The 19162-nt window shown below is 38.5% G+C and overlaps 1 protein-coding gene across 1 annotated transcript; it reads right to left on the reverse strand.

Annotated features, from left to right (window-relative positions):
* Window positions 1-300: 300 nt before the first annotated feature.
* cds2 (CDP-diacylglycerol synthase (phosphatidate cytidylyltransferase) 2) lies at window positions 301-18496 on the reverse strand. The gene is made up of 13 exons (XM_061070905.1): window positions 18265-18496; window positions 12749-12882; window positions 11548-11644; window positions 11359-11456; window positions 9641-9780; window positions 7822-7880; window positions 7117-7199; window positions 6814-6901; window positions 6522-6590; window positions 5503-5655; window positions 5260-5379; window positions 4456-4559; window positions 301-3497 (listed from the first exon to the last, which is right to left on the reverse strand). The coding sequence occupies exons 1-13, from the start codon at window positions 18331-18333 to the stop codon at window positions 3365-3367; spliced, it is 1347 nt and encodes a 448-aa protein (XP_060926888.1). The 5' UTR covers window positions 18334-18496; the 3' UTR covers window positions 301-3364.
* Window positions 18497-19162: the final 666 nt, after the last annotated feature.

The following is a 19162-nucleotide window of genomic DNA, read 5'->3' on the forward strand; positions in this document are numbered from 1 at the left end:
GTGTGTAAGTGGCTTCAAGGCTGATTCACTCATAGGGCTTCATTCAGTGGGGAGTTTTCAGATGACTAATGGTCCTGGTGTGGAACAAAAACCAGGGGGGGTCTTGTTAGAGGAAATGGTTTGTATGATGGTTTGACTTCTTTGATGAGGATGTTGCTTCACAGCTCAGGCTGCAGCAGAGTCACTAACTCAACTAACGTTCCTCCATCTTTAATGAAACAATCCTCTGTTATATATTGGCAGCTCTTCTTACAAAATATGGAAGAGGACCCAAAATAAATAAAACCAAACCACGTGATGTTTTGGGTATATATAACTTTAATATTCTCTGAACCAAAGCAAAGCACATTTCAGCATTATGCACTCGACAAACGAACTTAACACAAACCATTGCACAGTTTAAGAGTAATATACTGAACTCATATAGTTTTTTTTAAAGAGAATCTATAAACACAAAAATAGTTGTCTACAGGGGGGGTGGGAGGGTGGGAGCCTACACAGTGTTGGACACTCATCACTCCCATACATTCCTTTCAGAAGGGTCCTGGCAGGGCAGGATTCACAATAAACCGACTTGATTAGATATGGCACGGAGGAGGTTTCCTGAGTGCCAAGAAAAAAACACATCACTGATCCCTCCTGGTCCGCCTCCTCTCAACTTCAGGGGTGCTGGAATGTATCAAACGGCAGTAACAAGGGTCACACCTTTCTGCTCAGATGCAGCGTCGGTGTGTTACAGTGGGTGGCCGGCCACAGGAGCTCCAGCTCTCTCTAGTGGCCTTCTACAACACCACACAGAGAGAAATGGCAGTACAGAGCCGTGGGGGCCGAAAAACACCTCGAACCACCACAGAGAGAGAAATGTGAGCGATCTACGAAGTTCTCACACCCTCTCTCAGGAAACTTCCTGTCTACTCAGAGCGGGAGAGGGTACGACTATCCACAATGCTTCAGAAGCTGATTCACACAACAGCTACCAGGGGATGAGCAGAGAAAACACCCAAGTGCACTAAAGTCACAGCAAGAAAAGACAGAGAGAAAATACGTTTCTAGAATCTCAATGCTCTTTCTTATATGGCAATAATAATAATAATACTTAAATTATCCTCTAACCAAAAATACTAAAGAACACACCAACATGTCTCTAAACATCTTCAATGTACAATATAGTCACTTTGAAAAGGTGTGGTGTGCTTACAGTCAATAAAATAAATATGTTGAGTAAAGTCAAGTTAAAGACTGCGTGGCTGGATATCACACACGTCAAACCACAGACATGAATGGAATGACAATCAATCAATCGATAGAAATATGGAGAGACATTCAAATGCAAAAAAAGAACATGTACAGCGTGTTTGCTTCATACAGTGGCTCTGATGGCATGTTTTTTATATGATTATGAGACATGGAGATACTGAGCTTCACCTGGCTCGTATTACTGTTCAGTCCTTTAACACTGAAAACAAACTGCTCTATTTCACTTCACTGACAAGGAGAAACACATGAACACCTAATGTCCAAAACTAAATAATGGCTGTGAACAGACGTGAAGAGGTGACTGGCTGATATCTTAGTGAAATCTTAAGTTTGCACTTATCTACATTGTCTGAGCCCCATTTTGCAGATAAACTTGACATCATCTAGATTAACAATCGAGGCTTCTGGGATCTATTGAACATTTTTTTAATACTGGAGTATTTAAGCTGAATACATTTGCACAATGTCATTCTTTTAATAACTCACTCTGTTTGAGTTTCAAAGTTTTAACGTAAAAAAAAGGGCATATTTTCAATGAAAGGATGAAGGAAAGAGTGAACTCAAGACATTCCAGAAATTGATGCAGCAGAGACTTCCCACAATCCAACTTAATAGCCTTTTATCATTTGACCCTGCTCTTGAATTACCACTGTTTAGAAATCCCACAGTCCAGGTTGTTTAAAAGTCTGTCAGGTAAGATTGTTCCCCGAGCTCAGAGGGAGATAACCTGGAACGCCATCAACATGACAGCATCAGGGTTCATTTCCCAGACTTAAAAAGAAAGTTACTCAACAGTCAGAAGGTCAAGATATACGACTGTTTTGGCAGTTTGAGTAGTAGTTTATGTTCAAGAATCAGTGCAGTGCCCCTTGACAGTTAAATTAGAAATCTCAAAAACAAAAATTAACCCAACTGTACAGAAGCGTTTATATTCTAAATCTGAGAAATATTGGCCAGTGATCAATATCTCCTGCTTCAGAACCTCAGGGAACGAACACCGGTTGGTTGGGGTGTGTGGCTCTTAACTCCAATTTAAACATCAGATACATAACTGACTCTAATAGGTGGAGAAGACCAGTGACAGGGCTACCACTAAACAACATCCCAAATAGAGGCCTTAATAAACAATCCCACCACCTCATGAAAATACCAGAACCCTTATTTCAGATTTGAAAAAATATGTAGAAACACTGAATGCTGTCAATAAAAACACAAAATTAAAGGTAACATGAAATGGCAACCAGGTGAGGATGAACTGTGTCTGGGCTTCATTCATATTAAAATAGCATTTTGCAGATTGAGCTCTGCTTAAGTGCCAATATATGAACAAAAGCACCAACAGATGGGAATCAACACACTGGACTCTGTTCGTCGGATTCAATCAAATACTTCAGAGTAACATCCGTGGATAACAAAGGAGAATATGATTGAAATGAATTGACTGAGCACAAAAGGCTTTGAAATGTTGAATGGCAGCAAACACACACAAAAGACACATACACACATAGATGCACATGAAAAAATGGCAAAAGTCTGAATAAAGCCGACACAGACACAACCTTTAAGATATAATAGAACATAGCAAATATAAAAAAACATCTATTTATAAATAGAAACAATCACAATAATGAAACCGAAAATTGAAAATCTAGGGAGGGCAGGTGGAGGAACCATACAGTGAGTAACAGGGTTGCGAGCAGTGCATGTAAATAAAGAAATGAACAATGAAATATGAACACAGTAATAGGTATATAGAGGATGTCCTGACTACGGGTAGAAAGGTACAGCTGACCAACGTTTTCTTCAACAGGTTGAGTAGATACAAGTTGGTAATAATGGAAATTGTAACAGTACAGTAATTCACTAACGCAACATGAGAACACTGGTGTAACAAACATGGTTCACACACTATATGAACACAAACACATGACCCTCATATGTCAATGAAATGGAATGAACCACGGCTGTGTTTTTTTTTTCGGGTTTTCTTCGTTGGTTTTTTCTCTTCTTTGTCGTGTTCTCGCTCACTCAAAGCACTGCGAATCTCCCAGATCTCCAGGGCTGTGCACCACCCACAGGTCCTGAGCCACTGTGGTTGCAGTCGGATCTAGGCGGCGGCCCCCCCCAGAGCCAGCAGGCCCTTCTCCGTCAGGTGAGCCTTCAGGGAGTTGAATATGGAGAGCTGCTGATCTGGACGGAGGGCCAGGAGCTGCTGGATCACCTTGCTGGGGTTGGGGCCCCTGATGCGAGGCAGAGAGATCATCAGATACACATCCCACTGTTCAAAACATATCACAAAATCCTTCTTCCACACAGCAGCTATCCAACCACAGCTTAACAACAACAACCGTAACTCGACAGTGTTTTCTCTAGGTTTGTTAGAATCAGAGGGAGGGCAGCCCATTTCTAAGCACTGGGCAACAAGTGATTCTGTCCCTAATCACTTTTGCAGCGACAGGCTTTTTATTCTCTTAAGTGAATAAAAAAGAACGCTTGCTGACTTCAATGCTGCTTTCCCCTCTAACTTTATAACATTGTATTTTAAAATTAAATGTAGATAGCCTGCTATATATTTGAAGACCAATGTCGTCTGTATGAATATGAGAATGAAAGAACAAGGAAATGTTTTGGACAATCTGAAGTGGAACATAGCTGTTAATATTGAGGTGATATAATATATAGTAATTGTTGATTTTCAATCATGAATACTGACGTCTGTAAATACACACTTAAATATATTTCCCATATTATAACACTCACTCTTGCCAGAAGTGCCTTTTGAGTATTTAATGCTTTATGTACTAATTTCTAGTTTTTCAAGAAATCAACAAAAACGAGAACATTTTTTTTTATCCGTTTCACTTCTTCAATCAACAAAGCTTTTACTAAGTGCTCGACATAAAAAAATGTATGTAGTAGAAACCTTGCTTGATGTAATCAAGCTCAGATTTCTGCACATGTCAAAATGCATTGCGAGCTACAGTAAAACAAAAAAACACATGAGAAAAAGTGTAATTGATGAATTTAATTGTGTTTAACTGGTCTGACCAAAGCTTTAATCTTTAGCATGTTACAGCTAACTAGCTACCTACAATATTAAAAACTTGGCATAGAAAGATGAAAAGTGACAGTTGTGTCGAGCATTATAATAGTGCAAAAAATAGTGTCACACATTTCATAAAGCGGTCGTGTGTTTACCTGATGAAGCTGGCGATGTAGACGTTAACAAATGTGGCCATGAGGTACTGGCAGTCGAATCTGTCCATAATGCCTCCATGTCCCGGGATAGTGTTGGCAAAATCCTGAAAGGACAAAGGACAGTACACATGCCTGAACACATAATATAACATTTAAAAAAAGAAAAGACTTTTGTTTGTTTGTCTGTTTGTTCTTTTGGTTTTGTTTTGTTTTCTTCTTTAACTATTTTATTTATTTATTTATTTTTTTTATTGATGGTATGTATCTATTAATTTACCCATTCATTTATTTTTAGTATAACTATTATATTGTCATTATTATTATTATTATGATTTATGTCATCTATTCTTTTATTAATGTATTTATTTATCCTTTCTCTCTCTTCCTCTATCAACCCATCTTTTTTTGTTTTTCTTTAGTTTGTTTTTCTTTATTTTTCAACTATATGTGCTCATCTGTTGGGGCTAGGTGCCGGAGGGAGGGGGGTTGGTATCTGTTCTGTGGTACGTTGAAATTACATCTGTAATTTTTACCGTATGGAACACTATTGTTTGTTTGTTAATTATGTAAAATTCAATAAACAGATTGTTAAAAAATAAAAAAAAGACATTAACAGTAATAAAATAAATGCATTTATAAAATACATAGAATAATCTGTGTGATAAACTATATTCTAAAATGCTGGCCTACACCAGGAGGCTTTGCAGAGTTGAACCAGGCTGAGACAACAGCAGCAGATTGCCTGTGGCACTGTGTGTGTGCTGATTGGTTACCAGGGTCCTGGTTTGTGTTCTACATCTCTACCTTGATCTTGAAGGCCCTCTTGAAGCCGCTGGCAAAGAAGCCACCGAAGGGTCCCATGATGGAGGCAAATGAAGAGAGCGCAATGCTGTGGATCTGGAATGGGTAGAGGCGCACGGTGGTCTGTGGAGACAACATGGGAATGTGAGACTCACACAGTCCAGCAGATAGTGTTTTTAAATGGGACTTGACTAAATCAAACCAATGAAGCCAGGTAGACGAGGAACAGTGCAGTTGGAGTCTTACCCATCCAGTGAAAGACTGCAGGATGGCTGGCAGGATATAGTCCTGCAGCTGGAACAGGTCAGATGGTTCACAGTCCACCTGGAATCTGTTGGAGTCGTTGTTGAACTCCACTGGACACACAAAGTAGCGGTAGCCAGCCATCACGTAGGAGAACTGCAAGCAGAGCAAGTTTCAGTTACTCACAGGCTGTACATGTCAAAGTCATGTGGAGAATCAGCTGTCTGGTGTCTTTCGTGGCTACAGAGGAGCGTTCCCATGTCTGACATTAAGATTTGTTCTATAAAATATACCGTGCAAGGCCGTGTTTATACCTGGTATTAACATCAGTCATGACAGATCTGATCACAACTGCTCAGATCTAAGTACGTCTGTTCACACCCGATAATGAAAGGTGCCCTGAATGTGTCACCTGTGAGCCTGTGTGATTTAATCTCACTTCCCTTCCTTATATACATATAATCACATATGTAATTTGTGTTCGTGAAGACCAAATGTTGTTGCATAAACTGATGTCACTGTGTTTCTGTATGTTTGTGAATGTGTTGTTAAGAATGGGCGAGAGAGAGAAAGGGGTAGAGAGTCAGAGTGAAGACAGGATGGACTGAATTAGAAAAGAGAAAGAGTTTTACCAATTTTAGAAAAGAATTAATCATTACGTATTCATAAATGTTAATATTGTGGCAGGGGCCAAAAAAAACAAATCAATATATGGACATTGAGAAGCATAAAAATACATTTGATTAGTTGAGAAACTGCATCAAGTCAGAGGACGTCAGCTGAGTAGGCGGTCCTTCATATGTCCCAGGAGGCATTTACATTCACACACCTCCAAATGTGGTCTGAGTGATCAGATTTCCGGATGCACCAGTGTGTGTAATTGTTGACACTTCTCACAGTCAACTGAATCACCAAGCCGGTACAGCAATGACTAATACACCAGACATCAGAGTGCAAAGGCTCCGTTTCATGTGTGAATAACTAAGAACTCTACAGAGGCGTGTGGTAAAATCATATCTTACCATGATACCAAACACAATGGTGGCGAAGAGTCCTCCAATAAATCCCTCCCACGTCTTCTTAGGGGACAGCTGCAGAGGACAAAGTCAAGGTGTGGATACCAAGTTAACATGTCAGCATGTCTGATGCGTTGCTAACCAAAACCCAGACCTTTACATAGATTCTCATTATGTTTGCTACACAGTACAGAGTACATGATTCTAAATATTGAGGAGTAATTTACTTCAAACATGTTTTCTGTTGATGCAAAACATCTGGTGTACAAAGCTAAAAATAACAATAAAACAAACCAACCTTGATGAGCGGTGTGCGGCCAAAGAAGAAACCAAACATGTATGCCATAATGTCGTTGCAGATCACACAGGAAATTGGAACAATGAACCTATAAAAAGGAAAGTTCAAATCAGTCTTCATGAGACTTAACGAAAACAAGATGTCTGGTAAAGCAATCAGAAAACAGTAATCATTTATTCAATAATTGTGTACACATGCCCAGGACATGAATAACATTATTAGAGTATTATTATTGAGGAGGTGTATTTCCATTGATTGAGATAAGGTGTAGTTTTAACAGGAGACAAAGGACTATTCACTTACCAGATCATCCCCTCAAACAGGTTGTGAATGATAAGGTGAGACTGAGTCACCACAATCAGCAGAGTCACATGGGTCCAACCAAACTGTGAAGAAAAGATTAACAAGTATTTTTTCACTAGGATACATTTTATTTAGCTTTAATTTCAAAACAACCTCAAGCTTCTTTCAGACAGGCACTGGTTTGATTGATTTGATTGATTGATTGAACTCCACACATTTTCCTGCAATTTTCCTGAGGAACTATATGTGAGAACGCAATTGTCTGAATAGAACTTTTCCTGCCAGGCCCCCTATAAAATGTCTGCACTGATATAAGAATACAGAAGAAGAATTCACAGCAGGTAGAAAGTGTTATTGTCATTTCTAACATGCCATGGACACAAAACTGAAAGAACAATATGAATATAATAAGAATAAATCTCAGGATGAAAAGAGGACCCATACATGTAGAAGAAACAGACAAAGACATTAACTTGGAGATAAGACAAGATTTGATTTTGGTGATGAGGAGCATTGGCGTTAATGTGCTAAACAAAAAAATGTCTGCAGCAGAATCTGTATCTACATACAAACAGTGCTCAGTGTTTACTGGCTACATGAATAAAATAACACAGTTAATTCTGCAGGGCCTGTATCTCGACTAGCGTCATCAATAACCCAGTGGCCTTGTGGCTGGTAGGCCGGGGGAGGTACTGTGCTACTTACCATGTAGAACTGAAGGCGGTAGTGTTTCTTCACCAAACTCAGCACAAACATGCAGAAACCTGCAAGAACCCCAAAAAATTGTGTATGAAATACCTAATAGGGACATGATCAGAGGTGTATAGCTGGAAGGAGGAGATTCATTCATTCAGAATCCAGGTCATGTCTGGACACGCTGACTTAATTTAGCTCAACCTATTTTCAAGCCCAGTAGTAAAAGCAGTGGAGCTCGAAGCTGCTGCAGCCATTTATTTCACAGAGTAACATGATTGAGTTGAGGACCGGACACTGCGAAAAGACAAAAATACTTTTACTTTGGGTAAAGAAGTCAAACCAGAGGCACAGAAGAGTCTAGGAAACTGGTCTCTTTACTCCTTCCCAACATATAAAACATCTGTCAGGAGACAACACTGCAGATTTGAGCACTTCAAGGTTTGACACCATCATCTTAACAAATTATTTTCCACCTAGAGTCTTGTCGACAGGAGGCAGAAAGAGTCAGGGTGCTTCCTTCCACACCACATCCTGTTTGCCATTTGTTCGCAGCTATAGTAGCACTGAATCACTAACAGACACAATGTAGCACAGGAAGTGGTTCTTCTATGGTTAGAGCTGTGCCTGTTCAGTATGACAAGCAACATTTGTATATATAGAAATATCTTTATTTAGACTTTTAATATGTTTAAAGAAAGCCCTAATCAATAATTTACTGACTTAGCAGCTTCTGATGTCATCTCATCTTCTGTGATCAATTCTAATTGATGAACAAATTTAGCAAAGAACTTACTCACTCATCAAATATATGAGTCTTGGGGAGCCGCACTTCTGCTGAGTTCAATCAATTTGAACCATGGTTAAATGCAAACACATTTATTTCTTTGGTCCTGTGGCCACACATCACACCACGTCCACTAACCAGAGGGTTGGTTCGACCACTGGATCCTCCTCTGCCAACCTGTCCTAGGTCAATAAAATGAACCCTTAATTGCCCCTGGCAGCTGTCAGTTGAATGAAAACTACTCTGTGTGTGATATAAAAAAAAAATTGCAGCATAAAGTAGCGCTGTATGAATGTGTTTGTGAATGGGACTTGTACGTTAAAGTGCTTTGAGGGGTAAATAAGACAAGAAAAGCGTGATATAAATATATTCTCTCAGGTTATCTTCAAATTAACTGGCACCGGTAGATACTCAAGTGATGGATTAAGCCACAAGTCTTTTAGAAAAGTTTTGAGGAAATCCTGTGAACAAGTGATCATGTGTTACCGTTTGTGGCATATTTACTTCACGTGACTTGGTCTCCACTTGTCTGCCCATAAATCTGTTTATGCAGTAAAATGTTCAATACTAGCTGTGGCTGAGGGGTAGAGCGGTCGTCCTCCAACCTGAAGGTCAGCAGTTTGATTCCCCAGTCTTCCCCATCTGCATGCCGAAGTGTCCTTGGGCAAGATGCTGAACCCTGAATTGCCCCTCAAAGAACAAGAAAGTGCTGCTAATAGATGCACTGTATGAATGTGTGGGTGAATAAATGAATGTAAAACCGTCCTGTAAAGAGCTTTGAGTGGTCATCAAGACTAGAAAAGCGCTATATAAATACAAAAACATTTACCAAAACCACTAGAACAAAATGTGGAACTTGAAACATCAACACTGAAAAACCTGAACAACTGATACATCTCTATGAGGAACAGTGGTGTAATGAGGTGACCCATTCATAATATGAAAATATACCTGTGAAATCTAAGTTTGTAAACAGAAGTGACAGCAATACTTCCCACACACCAACATGAGAACAGACATTAACAGGCTTTACTTTGTCGGTACCTGTGAGGTAGAGGGCGAACGAGATGAAGCGGTGGTATTTGCTGAGGATGCGAAGTGGCTCCTCCCTTTGCACCAGTGAGAAGAAGTAATCTGTCACGGTCTCACCATAGAAGAAGTAGTTTACACACAGCAGGAAGTACCTGTGGGGCAAAAGTATTAAGGCAAATGCAAAAATCTGTCAGCTGAACTCATTGTGCCTGCAGAAAAACTGGTAACAGATCAGCATTGATTTGAAATCATCTTGAAATTAATTGATAATGTGAGTAGACTGTCATCCTAGTTGTACTAACCATAGATGGTGTTTGACTTTTCATCAGGTCTTTCATGCACATGGCAAACTGAATGTCAGGAGTCTACTATATATATGACACTAAACCAGAGGTTTTCAAAGTACGTGGTATGAAGAGAGAGAGCAGCATGTGGGTGAGCTGAACTGTAGATTAGTTCAGCTCACCAACATGGAAGGAGCTGAAGTAGTGACTGTGACACACAGCTCATGGAGGGAGTTAAATAAAACTAAAAATCTTAGCACAAATTACCAATGTTTATTCCTTGAATATGAGACATTAATATGTCACATGTGAACAAAATGACATGATGCATATATTTTTAGACTTGTAATGATATCATTTTATCCAATATCCATCACAAATATATTAGTCCACAGATCCATTTGAAAAATCGTGGAAAAACATGTTCCTGAACAGAAAACAGGAAGTAATGTAGATGATTGGGGGAGGAGCTAATGTAGGATGAGGCAGTGTCAGACTTTGAAAACCTCTGATCTAAACAGAACACCACTGCTAAGATCAAACAGCAGACCTGCCAACCTCACAGTGTTACCATGTCCCAAAATAATGTATCCTCGTGTACATAACTATTGCTTATATTATAATAACAATATAAGCACTAAGCATTACCTTCATTCAGGGGATTAACCTGGATACGTAGCTGGTATTGACAGTTTTGTTGTGTGTTTATCCCTTTTTATTTAGTCTTGACAATACAGAAACATTTTACTGATCTTTTATGATGGATATTTATCAGTATTGTAGACTGTGCAGAACACATTGGCATGGTCACCTCTCCCTGTAACTCAAATAATTTCTATGAAAAGTCCTGTTCAACCATTTGTGATACTCAGACAATATAACTGAAACTGCTAACTCAAATGACTGGTGAACAAGCGAGCTGGATTTCTAAGACATATGTAAAGTCAGGCTAATTAATTCACATCCTCATCTACCTTTGCTAAATGATCCTTGAGATGACATTACACACGAGTCAATCATCCCCGCCTGTCAATATTTTTTTGTATAACCCTAACCCTAACCCAACACTATGATTTGTGTTTTTTTATGTTCCTTTGCATTTCTGCAGTCTTTACACTTGAGTACTCGAGTACACAACTGTCTCACAAGGTATCACCAGAGTTTTGCGTACTCAACCGGAGTACTTTGATGAAGAGATGCGTACTCGTAATTCACAGGTTGGCAGGTCTGCACACAGAACTAATCATTCACAGTATTTTTGCCACTTTCATTGATTGGTTTAATCATCTGTAGTCTACTCAAGATTTCAAAACTATAACAAACCTCAGGAAGTCTGCAACAAAATAGAACGTGAAACAATAAGAAAGAAGCAAAAAGGGAAATGTGCTGCATTCATGACACCTTTGTGTAGTGTGGGTTTGTTTGGCTTTGTGTGGAGATCCTCACCAGCTCAACGTCCTGAACCAGGGCAGGTGGTACGAGTGGTAGACACTGTAGCCGATGGTAATGATTTCATGGAAGCACTTGATCTGAACGCAGAGGACCTGCACGGAGAAACACGGTGTCACTACCGGGCAAGAAACTTAAGAGCTGTCGAAGACTTTGCTCAGCGCCATCTGTGTTGTTTGTACTCACAATCATCATAAGCACCATGGGGCCCAGGTAGATGATGAGGAAAAAAAAGGAGATCATGGCCAGTGTGAGGATGCCTCGTACCCACCAGTTCTTCCATCTGAAGGAAGCACACAAACATGTTAGCGCAAAGAAGAATAAAACACAGATGGCAACACATCAAACCAAACATCTGGTTTAATATGCGATCTGTAAAGAAATAATTAAAATGAAAAAGGTGGTTATAAACCAGCTTAGACACTGGCCATGGACAGGGTTAAACAATACTAGTTTCTGATTGGCTGGTACCTGTACATTAGAACAGTAAATCAGATATCATGTTTGTGTATCATATCATAGTATATCATATTATATTATACTGCTTTACATATTGCAATCTGACACTGTTCACTGTTTTGCATTTAGCATTTCACTTTTTACTTCACTTTTTATATCTTTTATCTTTTATATATTTTTATTCAGAAATGTTTATGTCAAAATAAATGTTACTTTGTTTAAATATTGGTAAAAAGTGAGTAAATAAGAAGTAAACAGTGAGTAAATATATACTGGTTTTCCTATTTTATATTGCTCTCCTATGTATGTTGTATTTATTGCGTTTTTATGTTTCTATGTTCATTGTATGCACCAATAACCAGACCAAATTCCTTGTATGTGTAAACGTACTTGGCAATAAAATACTTCTGATTCTGATATACACCAGGACACCTTGATGTGCTTTATCCCACACATAAGATGTGCTGCCTCATCACATTAACTGTGTAGATGGTGAGCGGTTAGTGTCAATGTGAATATATTTTATATCACTGCAGCTTAAATTATGTCATCGCACACATAAACACACAACCCCAGTCTGACATTATCAACGTTACTGCCAGAAACATGGATCTGTAAAACAGTTCAAGGACTCGTATCTTCTGTTCACAGAAAACTATGTGTGGGGGGGGATTATTCCTCTGTATGAATCATTCATGACACCCCTGCATGTCCAGGAAAATCATGGACGGACCTCTTCAATAGTTTAGCAGCTCTATATTAGAACAAGTGGTGATGAACAGAAATACTCTGAATATCAAACGCAGGTTACTTAGATGATCTGTGTTTATTCTTATTTACTGAACATGTAGAATGCTAAGTCTTACTGTTACACTGACAACTTTTATTAAACTCAGCAGTATGGTTTTCTCCTAAACTGTAATCGCACCTGGAGGAGAGTCCAGAGAGGGCCTTGTTTAGAACCTCTGGGGTGTCATCAGCAGGAACTGGCACCCCCGAGGCCACCTTGGTCTCAGTGTCGGACGCCACATCTTTTTCCCCCTTCAGCTCACTGTCTGAACCCTGACACACACACACACACACACAGAGGGGAAAGAAAACACATTTAGTAATGCATTTAAATAATACATTTAAACTTGAGTTTATTTCATCCTGAATTCAGTTTGAGAAGGTGTGATACACCTGCTATATAAGAATATGATTGTATTTAAAAAACAGCCCATCACATACTGTGTTTAGCGAAATGGATGCGAGTGAGAATCGTTATTTAAAATGTGAAAGTAAAATCAAAAGTGAACAGTATTTACATGACGAATGCCTCAAACTAAATCACATGGCCTCAAACTAAATCGCCTCAAACTATATCACATGATACTGTATCTGGGTTAGATGGCTCCGAGTCAGTTTTGCCTTTTACAGCACAAACACAACACAGTTCCCCACAGATAGAATGATCCCCTGCACTGGATGAAAAACTAACCACAAAAAAAATGTCAAATAAAAACATTCAGATCAAACAACCAGACCAACTCCCTGTCAAGAAATCTTTGAGTCAAACTGTTTCACTACAGCAGTAAAATGTTTTGATAAATAGAGAAAGAAGCAGCCCGCAGTCTTAAATAACTTCTGTTAACAGCAGTTTATCATGATGAGATATATGAGATGCTGTGTGAGCAACTACATCCTCACACAGCAATAATTTTATCACAGTTATTGTATGTTTCCCAGTTCAGACTGTAATCATCAGCTCTGAATAAATCAAAGCTGTGTGAGTATGGCACCTATTCAATACTATTCACTAGGGGTGGGAATTGGCAAAAATGTGACGATTCAATAGTATTGCGATATTTGGGCCACGATTCAATAGTATTGCGATTCTGCGATATATTGCGATACTGCAAGTATTGTGATTCGATTCTGCGATATATTGCGATTCATGTCCCCTATTATTCAAAGGCATTACAAAAAATGAGGAAAATAAGACTGCTCAACTCACTTCAAATGTCACATGAGACCTCTCACATGAACACTGAGCTCAATCATATAAATAAGAGTAACCTAGAGCTTCAATCAAATTGAGACCTGCAAGGTCATGACCCTAAATGTTAAATTCATTTGGGAATATTGGCATTTTTGTTCAAAAAAAGGAGTTGGTCAACATGCTCAGATGTTAAAGTGTTCTTCTGGGCAGTTACTATATCTCCTGCAGTGGAGAACATCCTTTCTGCATACACACTAGGTATCTTTTAAACTCTGAAACTCTTTTTTTTTTTTTTAAATATTGCAATACTTTGTGCTACAGTATCGATATAATCGCAAAATATCGCGATACTGAACAGAATCGATTTTTTCCCCCCACCACTACTATTCACTGTAAAATAAATGACAATGCATGATAACATATTACTGTTTTACTAATAATACACTTCCACTATATATCCATTATCATCTATAAAGTTCTTCTTTTAGGGTCGTGGTGGGCACACCCTGGAGGGTTTGCCAGCATGGGATAATGTGCAAAGCCTCTGCAGCCCTGTGTGTCAATGGTGCATTAGTTCAGATTCCTTTTACTAATACTAATTCAAACTACAAATATGAACTCTGTACTGTAACATGTGTACAAATATTGATAAGTATCATTGAACAAATAGCCTGAGTTCCATGTTATCAGAGGTGCACAAACAGCATTACGCAAACAGCAGCAGGACTCCTGGTGCAGGGTTGTGTGGGAAGCTAAACACTGAGCCCAACTGTCTCCATCCTTATTGTTGATGTCTCAGAGCCGTCCGTTCTCTAATGGAGGCCTGCTCAAAATGCAGCCATAAACAACAATCAAATGATGGATGTAATCACATGACAGCAGCTACACACAGTAACAGGTCTTCTGGTGAAAACTAAACAATCTGCTCAAGTCGGTGTGTCCTTCCACTCCCCTCTGAGTCTGACCTCTCTGCAGCTGCTGACCAAATTAGGCTCACAGCTCACTCCTCATTGCTCACAGCGGATGGTTGGCTCACTCCTCTGTGACGCCCACTCAGTCTCACACACAGGCTTTCACAGTTAGACATTGGTACCAGACAAATATTTTCAATAAATATTAAACCTTTGATGCTTGCTGCATTCAAATCCGGCCAGTTATTCTATATTATCATCTTGCTTTGATGTCCAGTGTTATTTTATTTACCTTCACAGTGCACTAGTCCAGGAACACTACTGTCATTATTAATTTATTTCAAGCTTTACTTCCCTTTCATTAAATATTAATTATAGGCGCGACTAACACCATTACCATCTCATATTTATGTTTTTCTAATCATGCAAATAAACAACAAAAGTAAAATATCATCAATATTGAAAGTTCACCAGGGGTCTGCCAAGAGTTCCAGCTAATGAGGACAAAATAATAAACCAATATGTTTTTGACAGTGGAAAGGAAGAGGAAAGAATCTGTTTTGATTATGATCATACAATGTCATTTTCAAATGCTTTAAGATTCACATGATCTGCGTTAACATGAGAAACTTCCCCCCAAAAATATTTATCTTCACCACCACTTTATACTTGTGTAACTCCTAAATATGCTCAGTTTCTTGTTCAGAGAAAATAATGCAATCTTTTTTACATTATGTGTTCATTTAATATTATTATATTAATTATTATATTTTTGTATTATTCATAGGAAGAGTTATTCTTGTTATTACTGCAAAACAAATCATACAAATTAAATTAGAGGTTTTTGATTTATCATGAATCTTTGTTATTTTCATAATCATAAGGACGAAATCACTGGATCAATATTAGTAATAGCAAAAACTCGATGTCTGTGTTGCAGCATTTGGTAATAACAAATTACCAAAATGTAAAGCATAAACTGCAAGCTGCAGTTTGCATATCACAGCTCCAGAAGCAACAAGACACATCATTAAAAACAGAAAACTTACTTAGTCACATGTTAAACGCTTGAGGTTCTGTGTGTACTGTCAACACATCAAAATGTTATACTGCAAATACCATTTAGGTTATGATTCATTTAGGTAAATAAGGCCACCACGTAGAGTGCATTCAATGCACTGTGGCTGATTAATTAATCTGGAGATAATGTGTGAATTTGTTTCTCCAGAACCAATCGTGTGATGGAGGAGCAGGTAGCTCCAGTGAAAAATAGGTTCTTCTTACAGAGAGAAACTGAGCAATACTCTGCTGATTCTGATGGCTTTTTAGAAAGACAGAAAGTTGTGGATCAAATTTAGTCTTTGGGAACAATCAATGTATGTGTGTGTGTTCACCTTCCAGACATAATTTAGATTCCCCAACTGACCTCCACATCTCTCTGGATGAAGTCAATTCAAAGGAAAAGAAATGCACACTTTCTTAGGACCAGTAACACTGTCAGTAACTGCCAAAACCCACTGGCTGACTACAGGAGCATGTACAAGAATACACACACACACACACACACACACACACACACACACAGACTCATTCTCCGCCTGCTGGTTTCTATGGAAACGATATCCGTCATTCAGGATGCTTGAGCTAAAAATAGGGGCTCATTTCACATACACACTCTTCCCCTTTCATGCTTTCCTGTGGACCACTGGCGACCCTGAGTGTCTCTTTGCATTGTCTACCTCCAATTTATTAGAAATCAGAGGATCTGCGGGCTGTGAAAGGATGAACACAAGTACGCCCCATCTTTAGTGGGATTACAAAGCTTTTAGAACGAAGCATCTAAACCCAGGGGAAAGCTACTCTCTGACAAATAAAAAAACAAAAAGGGAAAAGATTAGGTTCGTCAGTTGGAAATATTTTGAAGCAACTGTTTTGAAAGGTTTTGAAGTATCTAAAAGATGAGTGTTCAGGATTCACACGTTAAAATGTACCATCTCATTTATGAGGGGGTCTCGAACACCTACAAATAATGCATGCAAGTTTTAAGAATTGCTTAATAGTCATATTTTAATGAAAGTATAACTGAATGTCCCACTACTCCTATTTATGCTAAACACTATAAAAAAAAGAACCCCATCCCAGTTTATTACATCCTCATTTTCTTAAGAGCCTGCCTTATACGTTCATGCAGGAAAAAACATGTCAGAGCAGAATATATCTAATATTTATCCATTATATACTTGTACCTTTATGGTCACTGAGTCACTGAATTGTTTAAAATGTCCTTGAAATTCTACATCATCTTAAGGGACAGTAAACTGACGGCAGAAGCTGATAACCACTCAATATTACAAGCGCAAAAGCAACTTCTGACAGTAGTCCACTCCAAACATGAAATGAGAGCACATTAGGAATGGGTGCAAAGTGAGCTCCACTAGTAAATGCACTATTCCCTTGTGAACCATGTTGCTGAGCTGTTCCTAAAGCCACACTTAGTTTCCCCCCTAATGTCAGCACTAGGGACGGGAATCGGCAGGGACCTTCCGATACGATACTATCACGATACTTAGGTGGCGATACGATATGTATTGCGGTTCTGTGTGTATTGCGATGCGATATTACGATTTCCTGGGATTTCTTTTGGTTATTTTTTTTTTTTTTAAATACTGGACCATGGAAAAATGTTGAATCATACCTTTAAATACAACACAGTCAAATTCACTTAGAGCTTTACAAGCTTTATTTCAAATATTAACATTAACTTAATGACTGCCGGGCAGCCAATAGAGATTATTGTATAGCCCCTGTCAACTGCACACAAACTGACAGATTAAGAAATGTAAGCCACCTAGGCTACTTTTAAACAATAAATAAAAGGTAAATTAAATAGAATGAATAAAAGTTCATTCATTATTTCAACTTTGAAATAAACAAAAAGTAGGCTATACTTCATTGTTGTCTGCATGTAGGCGATGCAAAGCTAATGCTTTGGTATGTTTAGATTCTTGTGCAAAAACAAGAGCTGGTCAACTTGCCCCCCCATAGACCAATAAATATGTTGTTTTTTTTAAATCGATTTAAATCGTCATTCACAAGAATCGCGATTTGTAACTGAATCGATTTTCCCCCCATCCCTAGTGAACATGGCTGATCTCTGTTCAGTAAAGCTACAGTAAACAAGCTCGAACTGTGATTTCACAATTTGCTGTGAAAGCACTGTCATCCGATATTTCGGCATTTATACCTGATAAAGAAAACAAATGGAGGAATATGATTCAATTTGAGCTTTGTGTCGATTGGTTTGCTGGATGTTTTCCATGACGGAAGCCCACCCGGGTCACACTGAGTAGCATCAGCCAGTCACGTCCAAATCGCCAGTAAATAGACGGAGGATTTGTGTACAGCGAGCTGCAGTGTCAACCAACACCTGTTGTGTTGTATAATGTTGTTTAAACAACAGGAAACTCGTGTTTAGTGGACAGAGAGCTGCCTCTGTCCAGCTGACGTCACACGCTCCACTACCACCACAGCTAGCTAGCGTTAGCATCCTACCTTGTCCTCTGAGGGCTGCTGCTGTGGCGGCTCGGTGTCTCTGGCTCCTCGGTGCCTCACCTCCGTCATGTCGGCAGCTAACGACCACAGCGAGTGTCCCAAGTGTCCTGAGTGTCCTGAGGCTCCGACACACACACACACACAGACACACACTTTGTCCCAGAGACAGACTGGAGCTCGATCTGTTCGTACGTCAACACTGCTCACTCGAATTCAATCGATGTCCCCGACGAGGGGCTTCAGGATGTCGATAACTTCCGCTTTTCAAAATAATACTCTGTGTCATCATAAATGCTGTCCGTGTAACTCTGTCGAGTTTACTATTCGCCAATTAAAAGAGACTTAAATATTATTGATATTATTTAATAACATTGCACTAAATATACCTGTCTCTTGCACTGTGTACTGTGTACAACTCTCCGCTCCATATACACTTACTTCACATCATATGTGATATGTGTTAATATAAACCATATTGATATTAAATATCATTTTATACAATAATATTGTCCTTTGCACACTCTGTATACATATTCTTACACTCATAGTATATTATATTATCTATTGTATAGTCAAATACTTATATTTATACCTCTAGTATATATCATATATAATATCATACTCTCTGTATATTCTTTGTATATATAAGTCTATATACACATTTATACATGTTATCATTATTATTATTATATTTACTATTATTATTATATATACTGTTGCTTCCATTATTACTATATACTGCTATTATATTGGTATAATTATTACTATCATATATAAATAATATAAATATATATTATGTTATATTATATACTATATATACTGTAATATTTTTTTATATACTGTCTAACAATAACATTACCATCATATCATCAGTACTATTACCATCATCTTGCCACTG

This window comes from Limanda limanda, chromosome 5, assembly GCF_963576545.1.
Source record: "Limanda limanda chromosome 5, fLimLim1.1, whole genome shotgun sequence".
NCBI lineage: Eukaryota > Metazoa > Chordata > Actinopteri > Pleuronectiformes > Pleuronectidae > Limanda > Limanda limanda.